The sequence below is a fragment of the Anomalospiza imberbis genome, chromosome 3 (assembly GCF_031753505.1).
Source record: "Anomalospiza imberbis isolate Cuckoo-Finch-1a 21T00152 chromosome 3, ASM3175350v1, whole genome shotgun sequence".
In the NCBI taxonomy this organism is placed as follows: domain Eukaryota; kingdom Metazoa; phylum Chordata; class Aves; order Passeriformes; family Viduidae; genus Anomalospiza; species Anomalospiza imberbis.
In genome coordinates this window covers 26,108,852-26,129,682 of record NC_089683.1, presented here as the reverse complement: position 1 = coordinate 26,129,682, position 20,831 = coordinate 26,108,852, and the positions used below count along the sequence as shown (strand labels likewise).

General features: G+C 38.4%; 1 protein-coding gene across 18 annotated transcripts in view; it reads left to right on the top strand.

Annotated features, from left to right (window-relative positions):
- KHDRBS2 (KH RNA binding domain containing, signal transduction associated 2) overlaps window positions 1-20,831 on the top strand; it is a 333,019-nt gene that overhangs the window by 136,429 nt on the left and 175,759 nt on the right. For 17 of the 18 annotated variants that reach the window (XR_010997053.1, XR_010997051.1, XR_010997052.1 and 14 more), the window contains one exon: window positions 13,739-13,885. The exons of the other annotated variant lie outside the window; for it this stretch is intronic. Coding sequence is in view for 6 of the 17 variants with exons in the window: in XM_068183721.1 (XP_068039822.1) it covers window positions 13,739-13,885 (147 nt within the window). In the remaining 11 variants the exon portion in view is untranslated. The remainder of the gene's footprint in view (window positions 1-13,738; window positions 13,886-20,831) is intronic. 18 annotated transcript variants of the gene reach the window in all.

Sequence of the window (20,831 nt, the reverse complement as noted above, 5' to 3'; positions counted from 1 at the left end):
CATTTGAGGACGTTCATACAATGATAAAAATATCCTCATCTTTTCTCTCAAGTCTGTGGAGAAAGTCTGCCATAAACAGGGTTATTGTTCAATTTTATTTTACGTTCATTGGTATTGGTATTGAAAATGAGCAACAAGGGAGACCACAGGTGCTAAAGCAGTAAAGAACTGGAAAACAAATAAAATGCTTCATTTTCAGCCAGAGACAGGTTACAATGTTTCCTGGGAAAAAGCTTTTAATAGAAGGAAATTTTGTGGTAAACTGATGATGACATTAGGCAGAATTGACTATAATTGATTAATTTAATCTGCATATTTTTTTATTATCTGATATATGGCTACCATGTAATGAAAATTTTGCAACACTCAAAGCCTGTGCACAAGGTTATTTCTTCTTGCATAAATCTAAGCACATAAAGGGGGTTGGAGGAGTGCTTTAAATTGCCAGGGATGATCTAGATGATAAAACTTAAGTGCAAAATGAATATTAATTTTTAGTGCAGTAAAATTAGCTGCCTCTGAAGACTGCAGGTACTTAACCTTTTCTGGAGTGCAATTATCTGTTTTAAACTGAATTCTAAAATTATTTTACTCTTTCAATTTTATGTATGTTTGGGGTTTTGGTGATAGTCCATTCTGGTTTGGATGCCGTGCAAGTGCTCATGGGAGATGGGGAGTTCTGTGTAGAGGATCTGGAGCAGTGTGCTTTGAGCTTTTAGAGGGGATGTCCTGGCTGCACTTAGTCACTGACATCTTGACATGGCCAGTTTAGTACCAGTGACATCTCCAGCCTGGGGTGAGCTCCTCTGAAGTGAGTGTATACCTGGTGTTTTCTTTGGGGCACTACGAAGAACAGTGTGAAATTCTGAACACTGGACTTCCTGGAAGAAAGCCCTTTCCATCCTTCAGGTTACTTTCTTTGTGATTCTAGGATTTGCATTTACCTTGCAAATGAGTCAGTCTGCCTTCCAGTGAGGGTGTCTCTGTTCTTAGGTAAACAATGTATTCTAAAAATTTGCAATGAGGAACACCAAAGTTTTCATTGAGTCACAGACTCCCCAGCCAAAAACTACCATCATCACTCCAGCCAAGTTATCTCAAGATAAACAAACGTATTTTGACTTCCTTTACTTTTCCTTTACAAGTGATAGCTTTTTGAAGTACTCTCTCATGATACAAATTTCAGGTCAGGTCCAGACTGCACTGCCAAGGAGCTGCTGTTACCTGAATGGTACATGGTCTGAGTACTCTGCACGTTCCATGAAAATGAGTCTTCAGTAAATTTCTGTTAGAATGGCTATAATCACTAGTCATTAAAAAATCATGTCTTTTACTCAGATTCATTTATGGCTTATAATGGACTAATATTCTCACAGATTCCCATTTTGGGAAGATTAGAAAATGTGTTCTTCATCTTTGCAGAGCAAATCCCCATCATATCTGAGGTGACTAAGAATCTATTTGCAAGCTATTATATTTGCAGTCAGTAAATCTGTCAGACATAAAATCATGATAGTTCCCCAGTACAGGAAGGACGTGGACCAGTTGGATCAAGTCCACAGGAGGGCCACTGAGTTGCTTAGAGGGATGAAGTACCTCTCAAGTGAAGAACAGCTGAGAGAATTGGAATTGTTCAGCCTGGAAAAGAAGTTTAGGGTTTGATGTAATTGTGGCCTTCCAGTACTTGAAGAGAGCCTACGAGAAAGATGGAGAGGGACTTTTACAAAAGCATGTAGTGACAGGATAAGGGAGAATGGATTCAAACTGAGAGTAAGTTTAGATGAGATATTGGGGAAAAATTCTTTACTGCGAGGGTGATGTGGCAGAAACAGGTTGCCCCAAGAAGTTGTGGATGCCCCATCCCTGAAAGTTTTCAAAGCCAGTTTGGACGGAGCTCTGAGCAACCTGGTCTAATGGAAGGTTTCCCTACCCATGGCAGGGTGGTTGGAACCTGATAATATTTAAGGTCCCTTCCAACCCAAATCATTCTATGACTCATTCTATAATTTTATGATATATGTAATACTGTTACAACATACTCATCTGTAAACTACTTCTGACACCTTTGTGAGAAATCATCCAAGAACGTGCAGTCTCATTAATGTTTATTTGTCTAAATGAATATAGTGTGAATAATTAGATTTTCTGGATATTAAAGGAACAAGTACTTTTGCCATTGAAAAGTGTATTTGGGTTCTTTATCATTATGAAAAACCTAATTCTACAAGAAAAGAAAAAATGAAACTTGCAAAATCAAGTGCGACTGTCTCATGGCAGAGGGTGTAAGTCATTTTCAAGAGATTAAAATTCTGGCTCAGAAAAAGGAATGTCTGTGAAGAAGAGTGTCACACTGGTTGATTTTTTTAGTTATTTGATTTAATTTGAAATACTTTTTCAGAAGATAGTGTATTTTTTAAGTCAGCTCATGTATCAAAACATTTTCATCTCTGTAAATGCCATTAGAGATACAGACAATTATTTATAAACTTCTTCTCCCTCTTCCACTCCCCAGAGTTCAGTTTGTCTCCACCTTTATGGCTTCCCTCCACTGATGTGGTTTGCGCATCACTGCATGAGAATCAAGGCAATACAATAGTGGTCTCTTCTAGATTTGTGGTAGGATACTCAAATCCATTTACTGCTTTTGTTTGCAATGTTGTGGTTAATCAAGGGACAGCCTTAAGGAAATCATTATTGACAATCAGCCAGGAAAATGAACTTTATAATACAGTTTATCAGACAGGTCTTTAAACTTCTGGAAGCCAAACCACCCCTATTACCCTGCCTAGGCCAATATGGCAATCAGGGAGAAGTCACTTCCCTTATATCCAGTGTTTAGGGAAGTACGTTTCCTGTATTACAGGTTCCACTGTGTTTCACTGTACTCTGTGCTTCAGAGTACAAAACATTAACACAGAATCTCGCACAATTGTTCAGACTTTTTACAAAAAGCAGTGAGGAGTTAAATGGGATCATCAGTTTGAGCTTGCAGGGGCCTCCCAGTTGGATTTGAAAGGGTTCATCAGAGACACAACAACATTATCCTTCAGAAAGTCCCTATGCATGGAAGGAGAGGAGGAGGCTGCCAGCGCAGGAGGTGAGGAGGTGAAGTCAGCTGGCAGTTCTCCACACATCTTGCAGCAGGCATGATTTCTGAATTTGCAGCTGAAAGTGGCTGTAAATCGCTCTCCTCTGCACTCTTTCAGCTCTGATTGTAATGAGCAATCAGAGTGGCTGAAGTGTTGCCTTGCTTTCTAGATGAAGCACCTGTAATACTGTTTGGAGCTCATTTGAATGCTAATTAGTAATAGGATCTTTAACATCAGAAGTGGGTTCCATATTTGACACATAACCACCTTAAGCATACACGTTTGTGTAATAGGTGATAAAAGGTACATCAGCAAGCAATTGCAACTGTCATAGAACAAAAACATAATACATCTACGTGTTGGGGATTTTTCTCTAGGTATGCAGCACATCATGCCCCACGTTCATGGGTTCACAGTTGCAAATGAGACAGGAAAATGTGCTCAGTCTGCAACTCCTGAAAGCTGCAGGTTGAAAAGTTTGGTAAGAACATAAGAACTAGTGAAAATTGAAAGGCTTTCCAAGAATTAATTGTTTAAGGACATCCTGAACTGCAGGAATGTCAAGATTGCCAAGACTTTGGTGTTTAGTTCCTCATATGAAAATATTTCCATATTCGTAATAATTCTTTTCGTCTTGATCTGTTTTGTTTCTAAACTTTTTTAAATTGGAGCACCAAAATGGTCTACTAGAGGCTTTGCAGTTTCATTTATCTTCCTTTCTTAAAAATTGCCTTATAGAAAATACTCTATTTGATGTGATACAATGAGCAAATTCTTTCTGTAGACCTGAATGTAATGCTTTCAAGATCTTTCTCCTGAAATAACATTTTCTAGAGTCTGTGCACACAGAAAGAGGTGGTCTTTATCACTTGAGAATTTTTATTACTATTCAACTCATTTTCTGGATCACTTATGAATAGTTTAAAAGAACACATTCCCAAATGGTTCTTGTGGGATTCATCTAGCAACTTCTCAAAAATGAACACCTGTTTCCTGACTTCCATAATGTGTAACTCGATGAGCTCTCCAACTGCTACCTCATTAAGGAAAAGGGCAGCAGCTCCTCTTGTATTCAATAGGAGTGTATTGGGAACATCTGTCTTAGTCCCTTGTTACTTTAGGAATCCCAGAGAAGCTTAAGCCTGAAAGACTTTTCAAATCTCCTTCACCCTCATGTGGCACTGCTGCCCAGACACTTCAGTCTGAGGAGTATTACTGTGGACAAGTCTGGCATCTGTGGATTTCAGGGATAGGAAGCAACTGAACAGGAAATTAGATGGCCACAATTTGGTATTTAGGATCAAAACCATGCCTAAATCCTGGGTGTTTAAGTTCTTTTGCAGTTCTAAGCAAGATTGGGAAAGGCTTGGAGGTCTCTTTATGTAGGCATCTGCAATAGCAATTAGGCTTTCAAGTAAAGCCTACATTCATCAGTGAATCTGTTCTCTAGGCCTGTATTTGGAAAGCATCCTTCATCAAGTGAGTGGTTAACCAAGTATTCACTTTCAAGTGTGTACTTGGAGCCTTCATCATGAAATTTGGCTTAAATATAAACAAATTAATTGCCAAAGATGAGCTTCAGGCTTCATTATAGTCAAAGTTAAGTGTACACATTAGACCTCTTCTGATTGATTGTTTCAAAATACAAGTCTTTTGTTCTTATGCATAAAATAGCTTACACATGGATTTTTCCCTCCAGAATTGTCTCCATGGTAGAAATATTCTTTCTACTATCTCCTTCAGGTGATCAAACCCAATGTCTTTAAAGTACTTGACTACAACTGGAATTTACTTTTATTTCTGTTCAATAGTTTTTAGCAAAATAATTTGATCAGAGCCTGGAGAACTACAAAATGTATTTTTTTGTACAAGTCCCTATTCTTAAAAACAGAATATCCCTTGCAAGTCTTGTGATACAAGTGATATTTACTCTCTGGAGAAAAAAAAAAGTTCTTATAGGACTAATACAATCATAATAAAACTTAATGACAGAGAAGGAACAAAAAGGCGATACAGGGATTTAATTTAAATTTTCCTGTTTGTACATTTTAAATAACCAATACTGGTTTTTAAGGTGACTCTTCATGCTCTCTCTTTCTCTCTCTCTAAAAAAAAAAAAAGGGATTAAAGTTTTATAAAACTGTTTGCTCCAAACATAATGAAATAGAGCTAGATTGATATAAGAGAGCCAGTAAAATTATTACTGGAAAGTAAAAATGACACCGGAGGAAAAGAAGGTATATTTTCCTCCAACCAGTGTAAATGAAGTTATATCTGCTTTCCTCAAATGATGTTTCTCTTCTGCCAAAGGCTTGTTGCTTTTTTTTTTGACACAGTAAGCTCTTAAAGCTCTTACAGTGTCAACAGCCTTTATTATATCTCTCTACTCTTCATTTTTTCAAATCACTAAATAGCTGTATTTATCCTTTTGAATGTGGTGATTTGGCATTGGCTGTCAGCAGCCTGGGTGTAGTTAAACAAAACCCTATATCATAGTGAGGAGCCCTTCCTAAAGGGCTGGTGAAGTTTGGGAATGCAGTCTGTGCTCAGTAGTTTTGATCCTTTTGTGCAGTGACTCATCCTCAGCAGTATCTGTAGCCATCACAGTTTCCACTGTGGCAGAGCCCAAGCAATTGCTTATACCCTGAGATGGGCACATGTATAACCTAACACTGGTGGAACTAAGGAGTGCATTGAATGCAAAAGGCCTCATCCAGCTATATATTTAGGTTTAAAATTACACATGTGTAGCTGAGAAAAAATATCTCTGTATCCCAAGAGTGCTTTTCAGAACTGGTCATCAGAGGCAATTAGTTCCTTATGTTGTCTTTTCACTGACACTGGTAGCCCTGTGTCCCAGGAAATGTGGTTGCCATCACCTGTTGCAGGCTTTGTGCTAAAACTGTAGCACAGGGCTGGGACCTGCCAGCCTTTCTCTAGACTGTTCAGGGTCTGTCCCCAGCTCCCTTTGAGCTTGCTGACTTCTAGCAGCCTTCGTCTAATGAGTGATTTGTACCTTCACTGCTTTACTTCTTCCCTAGGTTGGTACTGTATCTGTAATTAATGGTAGCAATAATAAATCATTATTCTTTGTGGAGGGTGCTGCTCTGGCCCTAGATTAAAAGTGATGCACAGGGGAGTACAGGGTTGGGATGGAAGTGGAGGCATAGAAAGCAAAGGCATGGGATGATAAGGAAGACTCCAGGACTGTAAGCAGGGACCAGGAATCCAGGTCAGCTGCAGGTCATTAAAGGGACACAACATTGGGATCTGGGTAAAATCACTTCACGAGTAACAAAGAGAGGAAAAAAAAAAAAACATACACAGCAGGTATAAAACTTACCATATCTAGTGAATTTAGATGGGAAATGGAGCTGCTAAACAATGGAGAAAGAACAATGTATATAGCATCCTAAAAATAACCCCCTGTGCTTCCTGGAGAGAGGAAAAAGAAATTATTGCTGTCAGTTTTATGTGTCTGTAGTGGATTGTCTTCATCTGGATTCCAGGCACCTACCAAAGCCTTTCTATCACTCTCCTCCACAATTGCAGAGGGGAGAGAAAATATAACAAAGGATTCATGGGTTGAGGTAAACACGGAGAGAGATCTCACCAAATACTGTGAAGGGCAAAACAGGCTAGAATTAGAGATACTAGCTGTTACTAACAAAATGAGAGCAGGATAATGAGAAGCAAAATAAGACCTTAAAACTACCTTTCTCCCCACTTTTCCCTCCTTACCAGCTCTACCTCCTCTCCCCCAGTGGTGCAGGGAGACAGGGAATGAGGGTTAGAGTCTGCTTAGTTCACCACAGGTTATTTCTGCCACTGGTAAGAAAGAGGAGTCCTTCCCCTGATCCAGAGTGGGGTCCCTCCCACAGGAGACAGTCCTCCATGAGTTTTTCCAACATCAGTCAATCCCACAGGCAATAGTTCTCTTCATAATGCTGCAATGTGAGTCACTGTTCCATGGGATGCAGTGCTTCAAGGACAGGCTGCTCCACTATGGGTACGCCACAGAGAAACAAGTCCTGCAAGGAAACCTGCTCCAGCTTGGGCTCCTCTCTCCACAGGTCCCTGCCAGGAGCCTGCTCCAGCACAGGCCTCCCATCGGGTCACAGCCTCATCCTAGGTATCCACCTGCTCCAGTGTGGGGCTCCACCAAGGGCTGCAGGTTTGTCTGTGCATCCCTGAGGCCCTCCATGGGCCCTTCATGAGCATCTCCTGCCCCTCATTCTACACTGAGCTTGGAGTCTGCAGAGCTGTTCCTCTCACATATTCTCACCCCACTGTTCTCTGGCCACAATTACATTTGAGACATAACTTTTTCTTTCTTCTCCTTAAATATGTTACCGCAGGGGTGTTAGCACCATTTCTGATCGGCTCAACCACAGCCAGCAGCACATCTGTCTTGGAGCCATCTGGGATTGGCTCTGCCAGACACTTGAGGAAGCTTCTGGCAGCTTCTCACAGAAGCCAGCCCTGTATCCCCCACTGCTACCAAAACTTGGCCATGCAAACCCAATGCAGTATCTTGCATCAAAAAACTCAGAGTACTGCAACTCACGTCAGTGTTGTCCTCTCCACGCTGAAGCCATCAACCTTAGGATCCCCAGGGCAGTGGAAGGGTGAGTGTAAAACCAGGGAAAGAGTCAGACACTACAAAGCTGGTTTGTGTGTAATTTTTGCCTGCATGGAATTATTTGAGCTGTAATCATTATTATGGAACTAAACTTGTAACAAATCTTGGATTAAAAAAAAAAAAAAAAAAAAAATGCTTCTTTTAAGATATGGTTTTGCCCATAGTAAAAGTGTAACATCTTGTTTGATGTTCAAGCAAACTACATTGTAACTTGGTTGCAACAAATTACTAATTAGCCTTTCATAAATAAAAGCATGACATTTTCTACTCTCATAAATTAAAGCAAAGTCTTCTTCCTGAATCTGAAGGTGTCTGGATTGCAGTGATTCTAGTTGTGATCATAAGTTTTAAGTTATATTTTAATATAATCCTATGAAGCATCTTTAGGTATGTTAATCATGCATTTCTTGAGGATCTTTGATTTCCCACGTAAGCTTTGCAAACTTGCAATTCATGATTGTGTTCAATAAACATCTTTGGCTTGGTTAATTCAGGCAGCAATTTTTTAGTGCCTGGGTGGTTCTTATGTATGCTGTTTTAGATTCTGCTTCGATTTATACAAATGTAGAAACATTTACAGGTCTGTGAACTCTCAGTTTTCTGGCAGGGAATTTAAGCATAGATCACTAGTTCTTGGTCACAGTGGTCACTGTCTGGTTCCTCAGTTTTGGTACATACCACTTTAGGGTGTTAAGCTTTTTCCTAAATTTTATTTTCTTCAAAGAATTTCTATTTTTTCTTCATTTAACCTTCATGTCAGCTGTTGGGATTCTTTCCGTAGTGGTTGTCTTATCATCACATTCTTCTGCTGATTGGTCTTTTTTTTTTTTTTTCCTTTTCACCTCTCTAAACAAAAAGTTGATCTAGGTATGGTTTAGTACCTCCTAGCCATTAAGATTTTGTTGCATTTCATTTTGAAAAGCTTCAGGAAATAAAGCACTGAAGGACCCGTTTGCCCAAGACAGTACTGTATGTACACAATTCTCTGCTCCATTTCACCAAAGTAACAATGAAAATTTTAATGATGGATCAAGTATAGGAATATAATTCTTGTCACCTGTATCTCCAGTAATTTTCTCTTATAGGCAATATTCTTTCTAATGCCTACATTTCATAATGGGGTCTCTGTGGTTGACTGCAGGTGTGGTACACCCACTCTCTTTGCACTGCTATGTGAGCTCTCTTCATGTACTCACCACCTCCATATTATTTCTTCTTATTTCTTCTTCTTCCTGGAGTGAGAATAATTGGTTTAAAAATAATAGTCAAGGAATAGCTAAGGTCTTTTAGCTTCATTCTGTACTCTTTGTTTCTCCACTGATGGGACCTTGGACCGGAAAGTTTTTTTAACTCCAAACCCAGTACCCCTAATAAATGAGTTCACTGTTACTTATACTACAGTCAGTGTGGCACACAACATTTTGATTTTTTTCATTTACGTCCAGATTAATAGGTTTGCATTTGTCAAACTGCATGCTCATTAATTTTCTTCTGTAGCATTGCCCACTGAGCTTATGAATAATGCCTGTGTAGCAGCAGCCCTGTGATTATCATCTTTGTCTAGTCTCTGCACTATGCTTTTCTTTGTGAATTCTTGCAAGATAGGAAATCCATTGCAATTCTCATGTTGCTCCTCAAGCACCCATTGTTTCTTTTCATAGCTTTATTTGTTTCATTATAGGAAGTTCTTTGTATTGTATTGATTAAATTTATCTCTGAGATCTACACAATTCCTACTGCAAGTTTCTTTTCTATTATTCTTTGATATCCTGTTATTTCAGTATTATGAGGACACTTCTGATTCATCAGTCTGGACTGTGTAACTGTTTTCTTTGCAAACTCCATTTCTTTCAACTTTATTCTAGTCTTTTTATTCAAGCATTTTGGCGAGGCTTCCAGACAGAATGTGGTTCTCTGTCAACATATATCCTTTTAAAATGTTAAGACTTCTCTCACATCCAGAGATAATTCATCATTTTTCTTGGCCTTTGTGTCCCTATCACTCACATACTTCACTTTTGCAGAGGTTGGTACTTCTATATTTCCGCTATAGAGTTTTATAACTCATTTTCCCTGCTTTAGCCAACTGGAAATTATAAAACACAGTAGATGTTTCAAAACACCTGTTATCCTTAGGAGGGAGTGGGCTATAAAGCCATGCATCATGTTGAGGGTGGATGGACTTCAGCACTGTGTGACAGACACTCTGAGAGGAAGAAGAGAGAATGATGGGAATGAAGGAAGCCTGAAGTACAGTGTATGAGGGGAGTTGGGTTCTGTCACTCTTGAGAAATGAAGGGAATTGACATGCAGAATGAAGTAGAAGAGGATCAGGATGAGGGGCAGTTGTTTCTGGAGGGTGATACGTGTTTTCTCTGCTGTGCTCAACCGACACTGAAGTAAAACCTTATCACTGTGAACTAAGAACCATACTATGAACCTGAGAGTCAGTAACAAAAGCGATTGCCATCACTAACCCAGAAGCCAAGGAATCTATTCCTTTCCTTTTATAAAGCAGAACTGATCAGGTCCCAGGTTTGTTGTTTTTCTACCCTAAGATCCAGTGCTTGAGACTTAACTGCATTTTGATTCAGTGAATCCATCAGGCTTTTGATGCGCATCACCATCTACTGTGATTCATTTTGTGTCTACATGAGTAAGCTTAAGCAGTTATCATTTCTGTGCTTAGGCTGTGAGGGAACAACTTGGCTGTTGGGTGGACACTGGCAAGACTGTGCAAGCTGAACAGGGTCTAGAAAACTGCTGGATATGTTGTAGGGAATTGTAGAATGTAAAAAGCTAGGAGGATCTGCCAAAAGTTGCAGCCAGCACCATGAGGAATACCTGAACCTCAGAGGTGATTAAAGGCAGCGTTATACAAGAAACAGCCAAAGTCCACAAGTAATTGCACTGGTGCAGTAGAGGTTGCTAGGGCCTTGGAAGGCCATTAGCACCCAGATAGCCTTGTAAAGAACGCCTTGAAAAATAGATTTATGATGATCTGACTTATTCTGCCTTAATGTACCAGGTGCTTGAAAGTCTCATCATCCTTTTCAGTCCTTACTAGTCCTACATGGGGTGTTATTCATTAGTGTTTTCGTTTGACTCAGAAGCACAATTTAGAGGAGAGCCTTCTGATCATTCCTAATTCCCATTATTAGAGCTCACAGGGTTTTAACTGGATTCCTCTCCTATGAAACTAAATCAAGGTTGGGCTCCATAAAGGCTGTCTGGCTTCTCATGGGAACTCAGTTATTGCAACCAGAGTACAACTAGCAGGAGGCAAAACCCACTGCTGTGCTACACAAGGGGCAGTACTGTCACCCTAAATAGAAGCAGTGTGAATATTGGGTCCAGGGCACTGATCATTTTGCTGTGCAGTTGGGATGTGCTGCTTGCTAATGAAGATCTGCAAAGGTGTTGTCCATCTTCCTGTGCTCCTGGGAGGGCCTGTTCTGTACTGCCCTTGGAAAACTGTATTAGCTGCCAGTAGGTATCACCTGCCATACCAGCCAGTGTCTCCTCAACAGTGTGAGTCATGTCTGTTGTTTACTTGTTAGATGCCTGATACCTGACATAGGATTAAATATAAGGCTACATTCAGTCCCCAGATACTCAGTCATATTCACTGGCTTTGGGAAGGAGAGCTTGGTGCAGTGCTCACACAGTCTGTGAGTTCCTACTCATCCATTGTTTTCCTTAAGTTTCTTTGTCTCTGTACATACACTTGTAATAAAAGGAGCAAGGAGCATTATTGTGACATTTTACCCTGTGATGGGAAGACATACTGTGTGAAAATTCAGTGTTTAACCCCATGTGTTCCTCAAGAAGAAACCTTATTAGGTATCCTCACAAGGAGAAGTGTAGTATCTCACAACCTCAGCCTGTGGTTTCCAACAGCTATAGGAGTAAACTCCAAGTAGTGACAGAAAGCACGTGCTGAACTGAAGAGGCAGGTTATCAAATGATGTGTTGTAAGAAAACCTGAGTTTGTTCAGGAACTAGAAGAGAAACTATTACCATAATTACCATTGTTACCACTGAAGAGGCAGTGGTAACATATTCCAGGTATGCATTATAAAATCATGTTGGTGATGTCTTAGCTGTACAGAATCCTCATCAAAATAATGAGCAAAATATTATTCTTTTGCTTTTTCTACATCTGAAAAAAAGGTCCAGTTTTTAAATTCTACGTTTATTGGTAGTCTTTTCCTGAAAGATAACTTTTGGGACTTTCTGGTGTTGAGTTAGTATGGAGACAGATCTTGGGCACTGGAGCTGCAGGAGGTAGCCTTTGTATATTCTTTGGAAAATAAAAAAGTCCTTGAGGCTGGATCTTCTAACATAGATTAAAAAAACTGAATACTTATTGTTAGGAGAATAGCATTCTGCAAATGTTTTTTGTAGCAAGCAGTGGTGTAAATTAGTCATTGCTGAAATAAGTTAATGCAGAATTAAATAAGCTAAATCAGTAAGAATTGTAATCTGTTGTTACAGTTTTTATATCTTAACTAAATGCTCATAAACTATTATTTTAGTATATACTAAAAAGCTGTAACCTCTTCACCATTTTCAAACAAATTAGTTTACTTCTTTTTTATGTGATAATGTTTTCTGTATATACATATTTTCTTCTAAATTACTCTTCTAAATTATTTCTCAAAATATTTTTGAAGACTGAGAGTTCAACTCATAATTTCTTTAGCATTACTTACGGCTATCTTGTGTAGTAATGGACTACATTTTTCATTATGGTGTCATAGCCAGTACCATTAACATGATCACTATTCTATGTCTTTGATTTTTATGGAGCAGTAACTACTACTAATGTATTTTGCAATTTACATTTGCTATCTCAAAACTTTGTGTAAGAAAGTGGATTGACATTTCAGAACATTAACATGAAGTAGGATATTATGCTTATTTTATAGCTAGAAAATTGGGGCCCAATGATGGTTGAGCTATATCTAAGTGTGGTGATTCACCATCTGATCTGTACACCACATTGCATAGATACCCTGAACTGGGACTGGGGCTGAAACTCAGACTCACTGAGTTCTGAGAGCAGCTCAGGGGCCCTCGGCATAAGAAGCACATGGATCTGTCAGAGCAAGTCCAGAGGAGGTCCGTGAAGATGATCAGTGCTGGAGCCAATCTGCTATGAAGAGAATTTAGGTTGCTCAGCCTGGAGAAGAGAAGGCTCAGGGTAAATTTGTGGTACCTTTCAAGTACAGAAAGAGGGCAATCAAGCTAGAGAGGGACTTTGTGGAAAGACACATAGTGAGGGGACAAGGGGTAGGAGCTTTAAACTGAATGAGAGTAGGGTTTAGGTTAAACATTAGGAAAAGGTTCTTCACTATGAGTATGGTGAGACACTGGAGCAGTTTGACCAGAGAAGTTGTAGATGCCCCATCCCTGGGATTGTTGAAGGCTGGGTTGGATGGGGCCCTGAGCAACCTGATTTAGTGGAAGATGTCTGTTCATGGCAGGAGTACTGGAACTACATAGTCTTTAGGTCCCTTCACACTCAAATTATCCTGTGATTCTATGTCTCAAATAAAAGTCCTAGGGCACATTTTTCTTTGGTGGTACTAAAATATAGGCTGCAGATATTTGTTGTAGAACCTAAAGAGTTTACTAAACAATAGTGTTCCAAAATGGTTAAATGCATCTGGGTCTTTTTGTTGTTAAGAGCTAAGATTCAGACAGATGAATGCAGCTTTTCCATTATGTGTTTAATATGTCAGTACTTCCTTCTGGAGTATTTAGCATTTTTTCACTGTGCTGATTAAAGTCTGGTTTAGATGATAATTATGCTGGTTCTATCATTCAAACACTCAAAATTGATTTTTAAATCTTTAAGTGGCTTGAACTAGACTTTTATTTCTCAAAGGATTTAAAAGTCTGCTTATACTATGTCCTTCTGTCTTGTTGTCTGTGAATTCTAAATCACTGCGAAATTAGTAGATTTCCAGTTTTAAAAACCAAATCCACCCTTTCTTCATAGGAGGAAGAACTAAGGAAAAGTGGAGAAGCCAAATACGCGCACTTGAGTGATGAGCTCCATGTATTAATTGAAGTGTTTGCTCCACCTGGGGAGGCGTATTCTCGTATGAGTCATGCCTTGGAAGAAATAAAAAAATTCCTGGTTCCTGTAAGTCACTTGTAACATTCTTCTTGACAGGTTATGGTTTTGTTGCATTGAGTTTGTTCCTTTTTTAGACTAAGGAAAACAAACCCTTCACCCTGTTCTGTTGGACTTTTGTCTTTCATTTTCATTGTCCAGGGAGATGTCAAACAGGCCATTAAGTGTTACAGTTGATGTCCTGATATATTTTCTAGGTATTTTATTATTTCCGATTGTCAATGTTTTTTGCTTTCCTTTCTTTTTTTCTGGAGGAACTGGTAGATTACTTTGGTTTTCTGATTGCAGACATTAGTCATTTGCATGACAGTACACTTTCAAGATTTTTGAATATTTAAGTCTGTAAAAACATTTTAATACATGTAACACTTTACCTAAATATCTTGCTAATGAAGTTAATGAAATTCTTGTGCAGCAAACAGCATGAGCAAAACATTCCTAAGACATTTCTGTTCACCTTATGACTCAGACCACAGTTTGGCAATCTTCCATCTGCTAGGAGGGTGCAGAAGTGTACTGTAAAGCTGTGAACTTTTTCATCTTGATTTATACTAAATATATCACTTTCTGAAATATTTACCTTTGTGTCTATTGATTTTTCTCAAATTCTCTGAAAATTATTTTTTCCACATTTATAAGTGCATTCTATGCTATTTTCATACTTAAATTTATCTTGGAATTGGAGCATATGCATACTAAATACTAAGTGACATAGTACTAGAATTACATGAATTGTTTTCTGAGGTCTGTCCTGAGAGGTCTTAGTGCTCTAAAAATGTTCAGAACTTATATCCCTTAAAAAGAATATGATGAGAGCTTCTTTCTATTTTTGATTGAAAAAATAAAGTGTATGTTCAGGTCTCTTGATAATAATTAAAGTATTCAAAGAGTGCATTTTTTTTAATGAGTAATAGGGAGCCAAGATAAGAGATGTTCAAGTGAGGCATATGAATACTTGCATGGCAGAATTTCAACACCTTTTTTGATGTGGGCTTCTTGACATGGGAAAAGGGGAATATGTTACAAATACGAAGTAAAATATTGAACTAGACTGTTAAAATGTTAAATTTTTAAGAGCAAATAAACTTTTTTAAGAACATTAAGTAGTTTAAGATTGTTAAAAATAAACATCTGAATATTCTAGCATGGTGCAATGAAGATGGCACCTGGATTTTTAACATCCATCATGTGTTCTGTTCATCCTGAGTGAATAAGGGAGAGAGACCAGTGTGTTTTCAGAGTAGTATGAAAATTTGTTATAATATTCAGCAACTGTGCAAGCATATATTTTGTGTGACACATTATTTATTTGTAGGGATTATATGTGTTTTCCAGCACAAGCATAATAGCTACACTGGAGGAAATATGAAAACAGGTTTTTTGTTATGACATTTTGAACATGGTTGACAGTGGCAGTAATAGACCCTGTCATAGAAGGCCACCAAATTTGTGACACATGATTTGCCCTTAGTGAAGCTGAGTTAGCTGTCACCATTCACCTCCTCATTTTACATGTGTCTTTGCAAAGCTTCCAGGAGGATTTGTTTCCATGATTTTTCTGACCTGAGGTGAGGCTGAAAGAGTTGTAGTTTCCTTTGTCTTCCTTATTTCTCTTTTTGTAAGTGGGGGTTACTTTTCCCTTTTCCAGTCACTGGAACTTCAGTGGACTGACATGACTTCTCACATACAATGGGTAGTGGCTTAGCCACCTCCTCAGCCCATTCCCTCAGAATGAGCAGATGCATCTCATCAAGTCCCATGGACTTGTGCACCTTCATGCTCCTTAGATATTCTCGAGCCTGCTCCTCTCTTATATTGGGCAATTCTTCATTCCCCCAGTCCCCACCTTTGCCTTCTGCAACCTGGGCGGTGTGGCTGGAGCACTTGTCTGTGAAGACCAAGGCAAAGAAGTTGTTGATGACCTCAGTCTTCTCCATGTCCTGGGTAGTCAGGTTTCCCATTTTGCTTCCAAGAGGGCCCACATTTTCCCTAGTCTTCCCTTTATCACTGATGTACTTTTCCTGTTGGCCTGGCCAATTTTAATTCTGTCAGGACTTCTGTCAGCTTTCCTAACACAATCCCTGGCTGCTTGGACAATTTCTGTATTTCTTCCAGGCTACCTGTTCTTGCATCCACCCTCTGTTGGCTTCCTTTCTGAGTTTATCCAGGAGCTTCTTGTTCATCCATATAAGCCTCCTGTCATTTTTTCCTGACTTCCTGTTCATTGTGATGCTCATTCCCGAGCTTGGCAGAGGTGATCCTTGAACATTAACCAGCCTTTTTGTGCCCCTCTTCCCTCCAGGGAATCATAATCACTCCAAACAAGTAAAACTTGTACTTTATGACTTGTTTATTAGTTTTATCCCCTCTGCTTCGTTTCAGATTTACAAAGCAATTATTAACTGACTGGCTGCAGCATGTTTCAAGGGTTTTTCACTCAGAAAGATTGCACTAGATAATTTCCTTTTTGTTCCCTATTTGCAGCATCTCTTGAGTTTGTTTTATGATGTTTTGTTGTTTATAAGACTTAATTTATTGCAGCAATGAATATTGGGATTGCATGACAAGGATAAAACAGTAGAATAGAACAGTTTTATTTATACCAAATCAAGGATGTAATAAACTATTCAAATGAGTTTTCACATTGCTTATGAATTTTCTGAAGATTACATGACATATTGCCCTCAGAAATTACACTGATCATGTCAGTGAAGTGGAATAATGTTTTTATACCTTCGTCAGAAGTTTTAATGAGACTGAATTTTAAGATAAATGCCTAGAAAACATAATAAGAGAAAAGTAGATAAATGTAGATCAGGACTGAGAAAAAAAATTCTGAACATTTATTAACTGAAGTAAAGTTTTCATGACAACTACTTTTGATACAAATGGGATTACTTCTTTTTTTTACCTTCAATCTTACTCAATAACAGGTATCCATATTTTTAGTAGTGAAGATTTTGCCTCCAAGCCAGAGTTAGAAACCACTGTCTGTTCCACAGGTTAACACATTTCAATGCTGCAGCTCAATCTTAGTTGGTATATTGGGCTCCTTCCAGCAGGGTTTTCAGTGCATGACTGAATCCCTGTGTCTGCAGCTCTTGGCAGCTGACACATTTCCCAAGCCAAGCTGCTTCCTTTGCTGTCTGCAGCTTCCATTTTGCAAATGGCTTCAGGTCTGTGTGGGTGCTGCCAGCAGGACGTTGCTAACTGGTTGTTAAGATTTATTCTGTAACTGACTGCTAGTTCTTTGGTAGGTTTTTTTGCAAAATTAAGTCTTTGTGGGGTGTCATGTCCAATTACTAGCTAGGTACTGACTCCATTTGGGGTTGATGTTTACTTAGTATGAAAATTGGCATATAATTGAAATATGATAAATCAAAAGACCCATGATTAAGTAGGTAGGATTAATCTCAGAGTCTTGAAACACAACTGACTGCTCCATTATTTTTCTGTCAGCCTAGTAAAAGTGAAAACCAGAATGTGTTCCCCAAGTCAAGGTTTTACATTCGCAATCACATTTGGAACTGATGCTAACATATTAGAAATTATCCAATATTAGCAATGTGGAAAATACAAACAGTAGGGATGCCTAGGAGAAGGACATATTTTGCAGATTCACCTTTGTGGCCAACACAGATTTGATAAAATCCATAGATATCTGACAGTCAAGTACTTCTGATCCTAAACTGCCAGGGACCTAGGTCCATGTGAGGAACCTAAGGCTGGTGTTAGATCTCAGTGCCTCAGAATGGGATGCAGAGTCAACAAACTAGAAGGGGAGACTGGGGAGCCTAGGGGGGAGGGGAGGAGAGCCTAGAAGCTTTTCAAGCTTTAAAATCTGCTGATTGTTAAAGGTTCATGGCTATTAAATGCAGTCAAGTTTTTTCACTATTAATGACCAATGAAATTCAACATCACTCTTGTTATATAGGATTGTATAATTTTGATTTTATATCCAAACGTACAAATATATTTTCTGAACAAGCTCTTAATTTTCATATTGTAAAGAGCTATATTGTCCTTAGGAGTTCTGTGCTTTCTAACACATGCAAAGTCTTTTTTCTGATTCACATTTTTATCCCTTTAAGCAAAGCATTTTTATTTGACATGCTTAGAATCCCTTGGGAGAATGAGAGAAGCAGATACTGATCATTCATTTTACGTGTGAGTGCTCTGTAATAGGGAGCTATTATGTAGAGGGCAGATTGCAGCTGCAGTGACATGACCGCTTTAAAAAGATTGTTTACAACTGTGCGGTCAGATGATCAGAAATTGAACCAATTACCACTTTAAAAACTGCTGTCCAATATATTTGCATACATTATCCTAGCCACTTGTATCTGCTTTAAATTGAGGCTCATTGGCACCACTCAAGGGCTGGGCATAAACACATGGTCATGTAATGCAGTCCAGTAGATGGGCAATGACTGGTGATCATCTGCCTGTACAGTTTTCTGTGGGTGTTTATCAGATCAGATCAGATCAGATCAGATTGTGTTACTAGAAATCACTGTGGTGAGGCAAGAGGTGAATGCGGAGTTTTATGTTGTTCTAATTCAGGCTACAATGTCTTCCAGACTTCCTTGTAAATGCCTAAATATCTTACTGACTGTTTAGCTTCAATCCTTTTATCTCACCTTGCTCTATACCATTGATAAAAAGAATTTTGTTACCAATCATTTAAGAATACTATCTGTTCTCACTGATCCAGCTAATTAAAGCGAAAAATCACTGAGGAAGAAGAGCCTTTCAGTGAAATTAAAATTTACTAATTTCATGCTGGAAGTTATTTATGCCAGAACTATTTATGAAAAAAATGGAGATCTATGGGAAATTGAAGACAAACTTGGAGGCCTGTTTGTTTCAGTGGGAACAATTTAAACATCTTTAAGTAGGGTTTAGTTCCTTGAAGGTCTTTCTCTGTCTAATATTGCAAAAAGAAGTTATTTTACCTCAAACGTTTACTGCATATAGGAACTCCTATCTTGTACAGACCAAAGTTACAAATAATCTGTGTACATACAGCACATGTAACAATTCTGTCAGTTTTAGGTATATGACATTTGTTTTGCACATTTTTTATTAGCCATCTGAATTTCTTCTGAGCAAGAGTATAATATGAAAACTCTGTTTACATACAATTTCATCCTCCATGGTTTAGTAATCTTATGTTTGTGTCTAAATAAGCTATAGTTTGGGTGGGGGGGATGCCAGTCTTTTTTTTTAACTCTTTCAAAGAACCTCAACAGGCAAAATATTTCCCAAAATATGATGCTGAGCAGCAGCACAGCTGCATCATTAAAACTCATCTTTTATGCCTGTCAAAGTAAATAATTTACACTTGCACATTCTTCAAAAATACTTGCAACAATAAATAATTAGTACAGTAATTATTTTAAAGCAGTGCTAAGGAAAAATTTTAGCAGCTGTTTTAGCTGTACTGGTTCTGTTTTCCCAGTGTGCAACATCTCTGTCAATTCCACACACAAGTTTTGATAATCAAGGAAATAAAATTCAGAGATTCTGTCAAGGCCTAAAATGCCATAGCACTTTAGCTCTTCACAGCTTTTTGTTCCTAAACATTGCTTAACAAATCAAATTATTATGAGTATGTTCAAAAATTAGTGTACTCAAGAGAGTCCTCACAACTTGTGGACTGTGGTTCTTGACTTTTCTTAGATGTAAGTTTTTGAACTGTAGTTTTTCCTAATAATGAATACTGGCTGATTGAACAGCACTTGTGTTGTTTAAACCACTTATTTTAAGCTTGATGAAAATAATTCTAAATCTCCCCCTCAAAGTGAACATTTATAGGTAGAGATGTACACCAAAAATGTTTCAATTTTTCATTTGAAAATTAAACTCCATTATTTTTCAACTGACTGAATTTTTATATAGTTATTGATTTACAGTATGGACTGCTGGTTCTTTCTGCTGTAAAGCTCCAAAATGGATAGCAATACAAAGAGCACATAATTAATCAAATGTCTTCATATTTGTGTCATGAAGTTGACATGCCTGAGTAATAGTACAGTTTTCCTAGGTTTAGTTCCCAGCTGCTTCAAGGCAATTTAGATACTTTGCCACATCTTGTGTGGTTTAAGGGTTGATACTCCCACTATGACTGGATTAAGACCTCTTTAGATATTCCAAGACTTAATCTGTGAAAGCAATTCCTCGGTGATCTCTTTCTGACACATGAAGGAATCAATATAAGAGGTTCAGCCTTACTGCCGGAGCCAGGCCTTTCAGATGAGCTAGAGACATGAACCTGAGCAGGGATTTCACACTGACCATTAAAATGAGAATGCTCTTGAGATGTCACTGTAGCTTAATGAGATACTTACAACTTGGTGAGCCTATATTCATCAGCAATTTTAGGCTTCTCTTGCTGCTTCCTCTCTCTAGGGCAGATTTTTCACCAGTGGCATTTCAGAAGAAATTCTTTTGCTGCAGGTGATAAAATTCATGCAGAAAAATTTGAATCCTACAATATTGCTTCTGGTTTCTTAATTGCTGGTCTGTAATATGTAGCAAGAAGTTTGCTGTGGTATTGCACATGAGCCTGTTCACCTTAGCAAGACCACCAGACCCTCCTGTACATGTGACATTTCATTTAAAGCTCTGTGTGTGAGTACGAATTTGGTCAATCAACTAAACAATAAAGGTTGTTTGTTTGACCCAGTGAAGAGTCTGCAGCTTTATGGTTTGAAAATAAAATTCTATTCTATTCTATTCTGTATAAAAGTAGGCATGGAAAGTATATTTAAAACAAGTGGTTTGCCTGCAAGGAATTACTTTGTAATCATGATGAAACAAAATGTGCAAGATGTTGTTGAGTGTTCCCATCGCATATATTAGTATCTTTTTTTTTCCTCCCCAGACATCAATATGAGGAAAGAAAAGGACAATGTCTGGTTTAAAAAATAAGACCGAAAGCAAGCAGATGAGT